This window comes from Dipodomys ordii, unplaced genomic scaffold, assembly GCF_000151885.1.
Source record: "Dipodomys ordii isolate 6190 unplaced genomic scaffold, Dord_2.0 Scaffold6, whole genome shotgun sequence".
Classification (NCBI taxonomy): domain Eukaryota; kingdom Metazoa; phylum Chordata; class Mammalia; order Rodentia; family Heteromyidae; genus Dipodomys; species Dipodomys ordii.
In genome coordinates, this window is record NW_012267222.1 from 1,443,109 (window position 1) to 1,455,966 (window position 12,858).

At 60.0% G+C, this 12,858-nt stretch overlaps 1 protein-coding gene across 1 annotated transcript in view; it reads left to right on the forward strand.

The window, feature by feature from the left end:
- The window catches only part of Prdm16 (PR domain containing 16), a 221,611-nt gene extending 209,030 nt beyond the window's left edge, over positions 1-12,581 (forward strand). The window contains exons 14-19 of the mRNA XM_013033142.1: positions 705-782; positions 6,179-6,348; positions 6,565-6,739; positions 9,764-10,000; positions 10,710-10,884; positions 12,132-12,581. Of these exons, the coding sequence (XP_012888596.1) occupies positions 705-782; positions 6,179-6,348; positions 6,565-6,739; positions 9,764-10,000; positions 10,710-10,884; positions 12,132-12,266 (970 nt within the window). The 3' untranslated portion in view covers positions 12,267-12,581. The remainder of the gene's footprint in view (positions 1-704; positions 783-6,178; positions 6,349-6,564; positions 6,740-9,763; positions 10,001-10,709; positions 10,885-12,131) is intronic.
- The last annotated feature ends 277 nt before the right edge of the window (positions 12,582-12,858 follow it).

A 12,858-nucleotide genomic window follows, 5' to 3' on the forward strand; every position in this document is an offset into this window, starting at 1 on the left:
AGGGGAGGACCTGCGCGCCCCGGGGTGTCGGCCGGGGAGGACCTGTGCGCCCCGGGGTGTCGGGGGGGAGGACCTGCGCGCCCTGGGGTGTCGGGGGGGAGGACCTGCTCGCCCCGGGGTGTCGGGGGGGAGGACCCGCGCGCCCCGGGGTGTCGGGGGGGGAGGACCTGCATGCCCGGGGTGTCGGGGGGGAGGACCTGCGCGCCCCGGGGTGTCGGCCGGGGGTCCCATAGCGCTGCGGGGTCAGGCTTCGGAAAGCACCTGCCTGAGGTCCCTGGGCTGTGCCCCCTGCACCCCCCACCTAGCTGGGTTCAAATGAGCCCTAGACGCAACCTCAGTCCAGCCCGGAATCCAGCTGGGCTTCGGGTCAGTGCTTACCGTATTTCTTCAGGAGACTTCTGCCATTAGCCATGGTGCTAAGGGACACTTCCTGTCCTGTCTGAGCCAGTCCCAGCTGTGCCCCGGGACTGCGGCTCTGACGCCCCTAGCGCAGGCCTGGACCATCTACAAGGTTCCCCCCCCTTCCCCCACCCCCCAGCCTCTCTCGAAGTCTGGGGCTGGGATCAGGGCCAAGAGACACTGACAGCCCACAGGCGGGGGTGAGTCCTTCCCCAGGACAAGGTCTCTATGTGGGATGCTGGCCGGGGAGCATGCTGGGAGAGGACTGTGGGTCACCTAAACCCTGAAAACTCCCTCCTTGCCAGGTACTGTGGCAAGATCTTCCCCCGATCAGCAAATCTCACAAGGCACCTGCGGACGCACACCGGGGAGCAGCCATACAGGTACGGCCAACCTGGCCAGGGACGGGGTTGCCAGGCTTCAGCCGGGCTGGGATTCAGCTTGGCTCAGGGCCTCCGCCATACTCTGATTCTGACACCCCACGGACTGTGGCCCCCAGAGGGTCAGTGAAAGGAGCCAATGCTCTCCTGGAGGGACTCTGGACCTCTCCCTCCTGATCCCACCACTGCCTACCTTCTGGAATGTTGTAGAAGCACTGTCTTGGAAGCTTCTAGAAGGCTCCTAAAATGCTCACAGAAGAGGAGGGGAGCAACTTTCCCCCTGCCACCAGGTGTCATCAGAGGCAGGTTCTACCTGAAGGCAGGCCCCAAAGGGAGCCGGAGAGCTCTGGAGAGCCTCCGCCTCTCCAGCCCCCCGCCTGGCGTGGCTCTCCTCACAGGGACCGTGGATAGGCCCAGGAATGATAGCAGCTCTGGGTGTCCATCCCTGCCTTAGCGAGTCATGGGGAGTTTGCTCAGGGTGCCAGGGGGAGCCAAGCATCTGTTAACACCACAATCCTTTCTCAGAGGAGCTGCATAGCATCTCAGCATGTGTGTGCCATTGAACTTGGGGTTCCCAGTAGCCTTCCAGTGAGTCTGGACATCTCCACCCCAAAGATGAGGCTCCTGAGCTCAGAGATTCCCATGCGTCACTGCCCCCTTCCCCTGCAGCCCAGCCCGGGTCCCCGTCCGATTAGTGTCCAGGTTCTCTACGGGACAGGAGAGGGCCCCCTGTGAGGGCCTGACTTCCCGAGGCTCCAGGCACCCACCCAGGGAGTGAGCTTTTCAAATCGTTCAGGCGATGGTCGCCCCAATGCAGCAGGGGAGTGACCGTGTCTCTGCCAGGACCAGTTTAGTAACACGTTCTGGGGTGTGCCTGATCTTCCGAGGCTTTGGAGACAGGGTTTGGCTTGATTTCACGTTGAAATTAGATTTCTGTACTGTGTCCGTGCAGAGCTGGCATCGCTAGGGAATGACCGCATGAGGATACAGGCCCTGGAAATTCCATCTGTGACCGTCCCCGGGGAGGGAGGTGGTCCCCAAACCCCATTCAGGTAAACAGCACATACACCACCGCGAAGGGCCATGACAAAGACAGATCCTCCGGCTCCCAGCCTTCCCGTCCCACACACAGCCCCCACCCCCTTGCCCGTCTTCCAAAAATAGTGACTTACAACTTAACAAAGGCTAGCAACACGAAGATTTATTTGGTCTGGTCCCCTCCCAGAAAACAAGCCGTGTGTTTTTTTCTGTAATGAGAGCCGACTTCCGGACAGTGTGGCATGCGAAGAGCCCCCAGAGGGGCCAGCCGTGTTTATAGAAGAATTTAATTATCATTGATTTCTTTTGCTCTCTCCAATCTGTGAGTTTCGACTTTGGTAACAATAATTGCTTTGCAAGTTTGTGTTGCAAATCCCGACTTTATCTGGCTCAAGGCGGAGGGGTGGGAGCGTGCTGTTTCTCGCTGGTACTGCTGGTGGTTTCTGGGCTTGCTTTGATCATCAGAAGGATTTCAAGTTGGAAAAAGAAAATACCAAGTCCATCCCGGTAGCCCCCGCTCAGGACAGGCCCACCGAGACGCACATGGCCCCAGCCTGCCCAGTGTGGGCACTGCCTGGTGCCAGTCCACACGGACGCCCACTCTGTGTGCACACACGTGCACCTCTGTGTAGGTGTGCACCCTGTAGAGCCCAGGCCCCCAGAAAAAAATGATCCTTGAACCATCAGCTCCTCAAACCTGAGGGCACTGGAAGGTTCTTCCCTTTAAATCCTTGCCTTCTTATCTAAATCATTCAGAATGTGTTTCAGTACCCTAACAGTGCCAGCATGGGGGGAGGGCGTCATTCCCAGAGGAAAGGCCACCTTCCCGTCTGTTCCAGCCAGGAAGCAGTCTTATAGCTCCCAGCTTTCTCCCGACCCAGAGTCTGAGTAAAGGTGTCGATGGTGTCATCGTCTTATTTCCTGAAACTCCAGCAAGTAGGCTTGCTGGGCTTTGGCTCAGAGAGATGTCAAGATGGCGCTGGGCGCGCAGGGGCTGTGTCCCAACGTTCTTCCTCCCGGCCATGCCGGGATCACTCTGACTGCGGCCAAGGGGCACCTGCGTCCTGCCTGGATGGGAGCCCTTATGGCTGGCCGGGCACCTCCTGGGCACCCCACGTCTGAGGGGCCCACCTCAGCGCATCCTCCATCTCCTCCCAGTCCTGCAATCTGCCAGGAAAGACGATTTCCCTTATCCCCTTAGAAGGGTTACAAGCATCCCTACGTGTCTTCTGTCTTTATTTTCAATGCTAAGTTTTAAAAGTCTCTCTCTCCCCACCCTCTCTCTTTCTCTCTCTACTTCCAGCTTCTTCTTCTTCTTCTTCTTCTTCTTCTTCTTCTTCTTCTTCTTCTTCTTCTTCTTCTTCTTCTTCTTCTTCTTCTTCTTCTTTTGCTGGTTAATTGGGAATAAGAGTCTCACAAACTTTCCTTACTTTCCTCTTCTGGGGTGGCTTCACACCATGATCCTCAGATCTCAGCCTCTTAAATAGCTAGGAACATAGGCATGAGCCATGGATGCCCCCCTCCCTCCCTCCCTCCCTCTCTCTCCTTCTCCTTCCTCTCCCTTTCCCTCCCCCTCTCTCTCTCTTCCTCTCTCTCTCTCCCCCTCTCTCTCCCTCCCTTCCCCCTCCGCCCCTAGTACCCAGATTTGAACTCTGGGCCTTTTGCTTTACTGGGAGTGGAGCAGGACGACTTGAACCATGCCTCTAACCTTGCTTTTTAATCATTGTGCAGATGGAATCCTGCAGGCTTCTCTGCCTGGGCTGGCTTTGAAACTGTGACCTTCCAGCTCTCTACCTCCTGAGTAGCTTAGCATTACAGGCGTGAGCCGCAGGCGCCTGGCCTCCTTGCTCTGTTTCCCCCTTCACTTTCAGTTCTTCCCTGATGGTGGCCGTGTCCCTCTGGGCCCCGCAGGTGCCCGGTTCCTCCTCCCCGGCCCCGTGCATCCCGGCTCCCAGTGTGCCCGGCCTTTCCTTCCCACTCCTGTGAGCTCTGTGGCGTGTTACTCTATGCTGTGTGGCTATAAATTTCCCCAGCTGCCTGTCCACCTCTCTACGGCGCGGAGCCCAGCTGCTGGGCCAACGCTGGCCCCTCACAGCCCTAAGCTCGCTGCTCCCCTAAATTTCAAGTGGACGTCTGCCTGGGCCGTTATTTGGATTAGAACCAGGAGAGGTCACAGTCAGGACTCTGCAGCCAGGCAGGACCCACAGCCCCTCCCGCCCAGGGCTGCGCCCAGGCACACGGCCCACACCAGCACCCACACTGTCCCGGGCTCCTCCTTCCTGTCTCCCAAGCCTGCCGCAGACAGTCCCGAGGCTCTCCCGTGCCCAGGGTCAGCCCCGAGCTGGTCAGTGAACATCCAGACCTGGCTTTCTCTGTGGGTGCAAATCAACTTTTCCTTCCTGAGTGATCACCCCCAAAGAGCAGGAAGCGGGGGGCCTGGCACTGCTGGGGCGTCTGTATCTGCGAGGACACTGAGGGCCGAGGGCCCCGGGGGTGTGGCCTTCCTCCTTCGGGGCTGGTGTGTAGAAACCCTGGGAGCCAAGCATCGCAGGCCAGCGCTGAGCAGCACAAACCACCACCCGCATGTGCCTAACTGCGATGGCTCAGGTTGAGAGAACCAGCATGCACATGCGCGCGCACACACACACACACACACACACACACACACACACACACACACACACCTGCCTCCAGGGAGGGCCTCCCGATGGTACCTGGGAACAGGAAGATCCCGGGGCTGCGGGTGGAAAGGCTGTAACAGAGCCTGATGCTCCGGGGACACTCTTGAGCCTAGAACTGCCTGGGACTCGAGGGGAAGCCCCCTCCCTAGGGGCCTTTGTCTGGAGGCTGCAGGACTTCCGGAAGGAGCCTGGAAAGTGCTGCAGGAGCTGCGAGGCAGCCGCTGTGGGCCTAGAGGAGGGAGGGGCTTGAGCCAAAGGGACCCCCCCCCTGCTCTCTTAGAGGCGCCTCACATTCTCAGAATCACCAATATGAACGTCCTAGGCTATAGCCGGCAGCTTGCAGACAGGGGACTTGCGGGCGCTGAGAGCTCAAGGCTTAGGCTGGGAACCCCACGGTCCTGGCGGGGGGGGGGGGCAGTGACTGCACCCGGCCTCTGGCCTCCACTGTCAGTTTCTGGGATGCACAGGGCTGTGGAAGCCACTCCTCACCGCCCTCTACTCTGTGCCCCGAGTGTCCTCGGGCCGTCCCCCCATGTGACAAACACTCGTGACCAGTCTCCTTGCTGGCATCTCCAGCTCCGATTCAGGGTCGGGGGGAGGTCTTGCCCTGTGGGATGTGAGGCTGCTGTATTTAGAACAGCAGCGCCCACTCGGGGTGGGCATGAGCCATTACATACACACACACACACACACACACACCCCACACACACCACACACACACACGCACGCACACACACCACACACACACACACACACACACACACACACACACACTTCCTTGCCTCACTGGGGCTCTCGGCATAGACCCTAGTTCTCAAAAGACGTGACCTGAACATTGGGTCTCCTAAGTGTTGAGCTATGGGTGTAGCAGAGATTGTGTTCCAAACACAAACACACAGGCAGTCCAGCTGGGCACCAGTGGCTCACGCCTGAAATCCTAGCTGCTCAGGAGGCTGAGATCTGAGGATCACAGTTCAAAGCCAGCCCAGGCAGGAAAGTCTTATCACCAATGAACTAGCAAAAAGCCGGAAGTGGCGCAAGGGCCCAAGCATGGATGGGGCAGACCATTCACGCGGCTGGGCCCTCCGCAGTTCCAGCAGTGAAGATGCGCAGGACTGGCATCCTGTCCTGGCCGGTGAGGTCCTGTCTACACCAAGGGGACAGGACTGGAACCCTGGCTCCCTGGAGCTGACCGTGCCTGAAAGAGGCAGTGAGGCTCAGGAGCCTCCACCTCACCCGCAGGGCCGTGGAGAATTTTACAGGATTGTCACGCTGGGGTCCCAAGTGAGAAGGGCCTTCCTGTAACTTATGCGGTGGGCTGGGGACGGGCCAGGGCTTCCTGGGACCGGCCTATCCCAGTGAAGAACCTGTCATCTCAGCATCTCTCTATGGTGCAATGGCACCCTCTTGAGGCCGCCAGGAGCATGGCACCTTGGGCTGTGCACCTACCAGCCAGGCCCAGGCCCAGACAAAAGCCAGAATCCAGGGGGTGGGGGGTCTCTCCGCCAGATCCGGGGTGCAGGTGGCCAGCCCCTGCCTCTTCAGGTTGATTATCTCCGGGGGCGGCTTCCCCAGCACGCTCCTGGGCCCTCGGGTCATGGTTCCGAGGCCGCTGGGGATGGAGGCTGGGCCTTCCTCCCACCCTGGGCTTCTCTGAGGTGAGGCACGCCTGTGTTCCAGGTGCAAGTACTGCGACCGCTCCTTCAGCATCTCCTCCAACCTGCAGCGGCACGTGCGCAACATTCACAACAAGGAGAAGCCCTTCAAGTGCCACCTGTGCAACCGCTGCTTCGGCCAGCAGACCAACCTGGACAGACACCTGAAGAAGCATGAACACGAGGGCACGCCCGGTGGGTGGGGGGGAGGGGCGGGGGGAGGGGGCGGAGGGAGCCCGCAGGGCTGGGAGGAGGAGAGGGGGTTAGGCGGCCGCAGGACTGTGGGCAGATTCGCCCCTCAAACCACTCTTGGTTCTCCCTAAGAAGAGGCTCTGGGAGAGCAGGCCAAGTGCAGGCCGGGCCTGGGGTCGGGGCTCCCCTGAGTTCTCCTGACCCCCACCCTGTCCACAGTGAGCCAGCACGCGGGCGTCCTCACGAACCACCTGGGCACCAGCGCCTCGTCCCCCACCTCCGAGTCCGACAACCACGCACTTTTAGACGAGAAGGAAGACTCCTATTTCTCTGAGATCAGGAACTTTATCGCCAACAGTGAGATGAACCAGGCCTCGACGCGTACGGACAAAAGGTGAGAGCAGATCACGGTGCGGGCTGGGCGGGCAGCGCCGGACTGGGCCACCCCGTGGGGCCGCACAGGCACCCTGACGGACACCAGGCCCCATGGCAGACCAGGCCCCCTGCTCCCCCTGCCCGCCCCCGTTTCTCCAGCTAGAGAGGGTGGTTCTTGCCAGCCCTGTGCAGCCAGAGGACGCACGGAGCCTTGGGTGTCCTACTTTGGTGACACATAGACTGAGGCCTAGGCTGGACAGGCCCACACCTCCAGACATGCACACAGACACAGACAGTTGTGGGCTCCTGCACCAGCCCAGCCTGGCCCTGAACCCCAACATGGAGCAGGTCCCAACAAACTCATCAGCAGGGGAAAATGCTGCCCAAACATGCATTCCTCACACCTAACACAGCTTCCTCCTCCACCACAGAGGCTGCCCTGGACATGCTCAGAGCACCTAGCCCTGGACATGCTCAGAGCACCTAGCCCTGGACATGCTCAGAGCGCCTGGCCCTGGACATGCTCAGAGCGTGCCTCGCCCAAGCTAGACACAGCATCTCCACAAAGCCTGCTTTATAGCACGGTGATGACTATCTCCTGTAATTCTCCAGGAATCTGGTAACACAGAGCTCTGTAGAGGGTGGCTGTCTCCTCTTTGGAATTGGGGGTACGGGGTAAGGGTGGCAAGGAGCTTTGACTCCCTGCTTCTGCCTGCACCTGGGAAAGGAAAATCCAAAAGCCAAGTGCAGCTCCTCCCAAAGGTGTGTTGCTTTCACATCGCCATCAAGTCGAGAAAATCCTGAATAGAATTAACTGTGTCAGAGACCGCCTTTGCACACATGCATGTGTACATAGCCACATGCATCCATGCACACGTGTGCACACGTGTGTAACTTCGTGTGTTTTCACGTGTGCATTGTATAGCATGTGTGTGGACTCAGGTGCTGGTGTGTGTGTAACGTGTGCCTACATGCGTGCATAAGCACATCCATGGATACTATATGTGTACCATGTGGCTCTTAGTGTGCAGATGGGGGTGCTTGTGTGTACATGTGTGTGTGCATGAACGTCATGTGTTCAGTGTTCATCTAGGAAGACCTATGCAAGCAATCATGACAAAGCATTTCACTGTCTCTGCCTCCTAGTCCTCAATCCGTGGCCCTGACTCAGTGCTCGCTCCTGCGGCCCCTCGCTACTCTACTCAGGGCCTGGGCGCTGTCCCTGAGCCTCTTTGTGCTCAAGGCTAGCACTCTACCACCTGAGCCACAGCACCACTTCTGGCTTTTTCTGTGTATGTGGTACTGAGGACTACAATCCAGGGCTTTATGCATGCTAGGCGAGCACTCTACCACTAAGCCACCTTCCCGACCCTGGCCCAAACTGGGAATGGGCCCAGAGGGCCCCAGGCACTGTCGTAAGCGAGAACATGGATGGCCCTGGCAGCCCATGGGTGGCAGTGCCAACATCGTCTGATCTTCAGTCCTGGGTCCTTTCCTTGGCAGTGAGGTTTGCCAGGACTCCTGGCCCCACACCCACAAGCCCCCAGATGAGGTGTACCCTAAAGCCCCCTGGTAAGCCCTCCCCCGGGCCTCAGATTGCGACCGTTAGAGAACAGGGTCTCCAAAGGGGCCACCAGGTTGTGACAAGGTTCTAGCATGATCAGGGGCTGTCCAAAAAAATGGGAGAGATGGAGATGGACAGAAGCCTGTGCACACGTGTGCACACAGGTGAAGCGGAGGCTGGGGTGGCACGTGTGCACATAGCAAGGAGCCCGGAGGGCTTTGGGGGACACCGGGAGCTGGAGATGCTTCCTCTCTGCCACCCAGAGCCAGGCCTGCCAGCCTCTGACCTCAGGCCGCCTTCTCTGACCTGAGCACCAGTTCCTACCACTGCAAGGGGTGCAGGAGGCTGGCAGGTTCCCGCCAGGGCAGTTGTCCTGTGAGAAGCTGGACGCTGGCGTGTTCCCTCCAGCATGGCTGTCCTATGCAAAGTGGACTCCAGCCCGCAGGGACGATTCCTGCCACATACCCCGGGCACCACGTCTGTGCAGAGGGACCAGACAGCAAAGCCCAGAGTGTGGCCTGCTCCCAACTGGGCTCTATCTATATCTGCTCAGGACTGCCCAGCAGTCATGACTTGTCCACACCTGGCAGCTGGTGGGCGTGATCAAGCCCCGGGCCGGGCTGTCTACCCGCCCGGTCCCAACCTGCCTTCGGAGCAGACTGTGAGGGCTGAGTTCCTACGACCTCAAGCCCGCCACCCCCGCTCAGGGAGGGAGAGCCCCATCGCAGCCAGCTCCAAGCCCCCCTCCCAGCCCAGGGAGATGGACATGCACACCAGAGGCTTCACAGGTGACCGAGGACCAGGGCACGCCCCAACCCGAGGCCTGCCAAGTCAGCCGCCTGCTCCCACGTGGAAAGACAAGAAAGTGGTGCCCAGGTATCCACAAGCCACAGTGGCTTCTGCCCAGCTCAGCCCTGTGCGCCCACCAGCAGAGCCTCTTCACTGCCATGAGCCAGGCTTTGTGTCCCCCCACACACACACACACCCCGAGACCACAGTGCCTCCGTGCCACCAGGGTGAGCCCGGAGGAAGGCCGAGGCGCAGGGGGCGGCGCCGTGAGCCTGGAGCCCTTCTCCATGTTCTGTGCTTGAGCAGATGCCCGCTGGGGGGCTGCAGGGGTGCAGGGCCCAGTTCCAAGCCCCCTCCCCAACCCTCTCCTCCAATGACTGAGGGAAACGAGAGCCCCACCCCTCACCCAGCTGCTCCTTGCTGACAAAGTGGAACCCAAACCAGGCAGAAAAGCTGAATCCAGGCTGCTGAATCCTGGCCCCTGAGGTAGGCCGGCCTGGGCTCAGGAAGCCCGCCCCTTCCTGGTGTTGCAGGCTTGATGATAGGCAGCTCAAGCCCCGCCCTTACTGTCTGGAGCCCTGTGTCCATGACTCTCCTGGGGTCCTCATGATAGGCCTTGGGCAGGCCTGGACCTGCGGCCTCTCTACTGTAGCCTGTCCTGACCACGTCCCTCCTCCCCTGTCATTTCAGGCCCGAGGCCCAGGATCTAGATGACAACCCGCAGTGTCCAGGCTCGGCCAGCGAGAAGCCCGAGGATGTGGAAGAGGAGGAAGAGGAGGAGCTGGAGGAAGAGGATGATGACAGTCTGGCCGGGAAGTCGCAGGACGACATGGTGTCCCCCACCCCCGAGCCCCAGGGAGTCTATGAGGATGAGGAGGATGAAGAGCCGCCCGCCTCCCTGGCCCTGGGCTTCCAGCACACCCGAAGGTGGGCATGGGAACTGGGATGTGACCAGGGTGACCTGCCTCCTCCAGCCTGGCCTCACCCTGGCCCCGCAGCCACTGCTGCCCGGAGGCCGGAGCCAGGTGGCAGAGTCAGCGTCCTTGGGCATCTAGAGGTTGGAAGCAGAGGGAAGGAGGGAAGACACATTTTTCCCCGCTGAGCAGGACGCAGCCATGCCCTGCCCTCTCCACCCAGGGCAGTGGGGTTCAGCCTCTGGCAGGGCTGTGGGTGCAGGGCGGGGGACCCAGGGTGGCAGAGGTGGTACAGGACAGAGGCACTTCCCCTGCCGGCCTGAGATGTTCCCAGGAGAGGTCATCCCGAGACACGTGACCTCACGTATGACCTCCCCAGCCTCTGCATCCTGGGAGGGGAGACAGCCCCTCCCAAACTGCCTGAAGTCTCAGCATCCAGACCTGCTCCCAACCCTGGGTCCCTAAGACTGAATCACCTGGTGCATGCCCTCCTCGCCCCTGCCCTCGGTCCCCTGCCGCGCCCCCTGCATCTGCCTCCGCCTCCGTGTGGCTTCACGTCTAGACGTCTGTCTGCGTGTCCCTGTGTCTGTCTCCTTGTCTGCGCATGCGGCTGGTAGAGACCTGCGGCGTGCGTGCCGGCCAAGGGCTGGCTGCGCGGCACTAGAGAGGTGGCCAGTGGCCAGTCAGCTGACCCCAGGCCCTTCTCCCGGTCCTTGGTGCAGGTGTGTTGAGGAGCGAGGAGGCAGTCTGTTAGCTTTGGAGCCGACGGTGACCTTTGGGAAGGGGCTGGACCTCCGCAGAGCAGCTGAGGAAGCATTTGAAGTTAAAGATGTGCTTAATTCCACCTTAGATTCTGAGACTTTAAAACAGACCCTGTACAGGCAGGCTAAGAACCAGGTAGGTACCCACAGAGCCCTGCGCCCTGTGTATCTCCACGTGGCTCCGAGGGCAGGCAGGCGGCCACCATGGTGCTCATCCAGGGACAGCCCAAGCACTGGCCTCCTGCTGCGGCTGGCTCAGGCCTGGGAGAAGCTCAGGGTGCCCCTCCTTCCACGCCCCTGCTCCGGCTAGAGAGATGTCCCAGTGGTGCTGCCCTGCCACAGGCAGACAGGTGTGACTGTGGGTCTCCCTCCACTCTCCCCACCCCCAGCGGGGAGCATCCATGAGCAGAGTCCAGCCCACCCAGCCTCTGGGTCTTCCCTGTTCTGATCTGAGCCAGGCAAATGGCAGCCGGGACTCTTCCTGGAAGAGGCTCCTCATCCAGGGCTCATTGCTCCCCACAGGTGCCGGTCAGCCAGGACTGTGTTCTTGCCTTCCAGGCGGGGACCACAGAACCCTGCCTCTGCTCCTCTAAGAGGCCTGGGTCTCCCTCTGCCCCCGCCCCTCCCCGCAGCCTCCCAGAGGGCACAGCCCCACCCCTCGAGTCTCAGCAAAAGCCGTCTGCATGTCTGTCTTTGTCTCTTACTAATTCTGTCCACAGTGTTTGCTAGGATAAGGGCGGGGGGGACTGGAACTGGGCTTCCCCAGTACCCAACCTTCATGATCCTCCTCACGGCCCCCAGCCCCGGTGGCCCCAGCAGGAGCATGCCCTGTGACAGGCCGAGGCCAGCAGACACCTCCGATCCCATTGTAACTCCGCCAGCTCCCGAATGTGGCACATCTGACCTTGGGGTTGGCTCTGTGGTGTCGCCGCAGTCTCAAGCACAGGCACCCATGGGTCCAATGCCCATAAGGCAGGGCAGGAATCTACTTAGTATGGGTCTTAGCAATAACCTCTACTAAGTCCCAAGGTCCCGCCCAGACCAGACACCTGCCAGTGGGTGTTTTGCTGATCACTGGGGAGAGAAAACAGGGAGAATGGAGAGACCACTGGAGGATGGTAGAGACCAAAGGAGGTCCCAGGCAGGACAGGGCAGGGGGGTCTTGAACTCACTTTGGTGAGGAGGTGTGACCCTCTCCTGACCCTGCGCCCGCCAAGCTCATCTCCCTCTCCCAGGCCAGGAGGCAGCAGGGTCTCTCTGGCACCTGTGTTTTCCCAGGCCATCTGGATGGGGTGAGGCTGAGTGGGCTGGGGCAGCGGGTGAGGCACGGCCCTGCCCACAGGGACAGGGCTCACTTGTGCATGTGCTGTCCTCTCCCGCCAGGCATATGCAATGATGCTGTCCCTCTCTGAAGACGCGCCTCCCCACGTCCCCGCCCAGAGCTCGCTGGACACTTGGTTGAACATCCCAGGAGCCACGTCGGAGTCCGGGGCCTTCAGCTCCATCAATCACCTCTGAGAGGCCTGGAGGCCCCGGGGCCAGAGTCGGAAGCCAGGGCAGCAGCTTTTGGGGGAATGGAGGCGATGCCAGGGAGCAGCCTCTGACACCTGTGTTCGGTCACTCAGCACCCAGCCCCTCTGTAGTTCAAGTCTCACTTTTCCGATGAAAAACTCACACCTGAAAGTCCCAGGAGCGGTCATCGGTCTTGGCCAACTGTCAGACCTGGTCTTGAGGACACTGTTCTGCACCGGTCCAGCACACGGCTGTCCGCCTGCCACCGTAGGAGCTGCCCGAGGCCACCACGGGCTCTCCAGCCTGGTGGACCCTGCCCACCGCTCGAGGGCACCTGCGTGGCATCAAGGAGGGAAATGCAAAGACACAGGTATGCGCCAAGGAGAGAGATCGCGCCGACAATTTTTATAATGAAAATTAGGAGAGTAACCCTTTTGGTTAACCCTTAATGACTTACAGAGTCTATTTAAGCATGTGGGTTTTAAAAATAGTATTTTTTAAAAAATCAAAAGAGAGAGAGAGAGAGACTTGCAAAAATTGTTTTTTAAAAGTAATTTTGCATTGCTTTGAGATTTCAGCTTCTTTGCGAACCCACGCC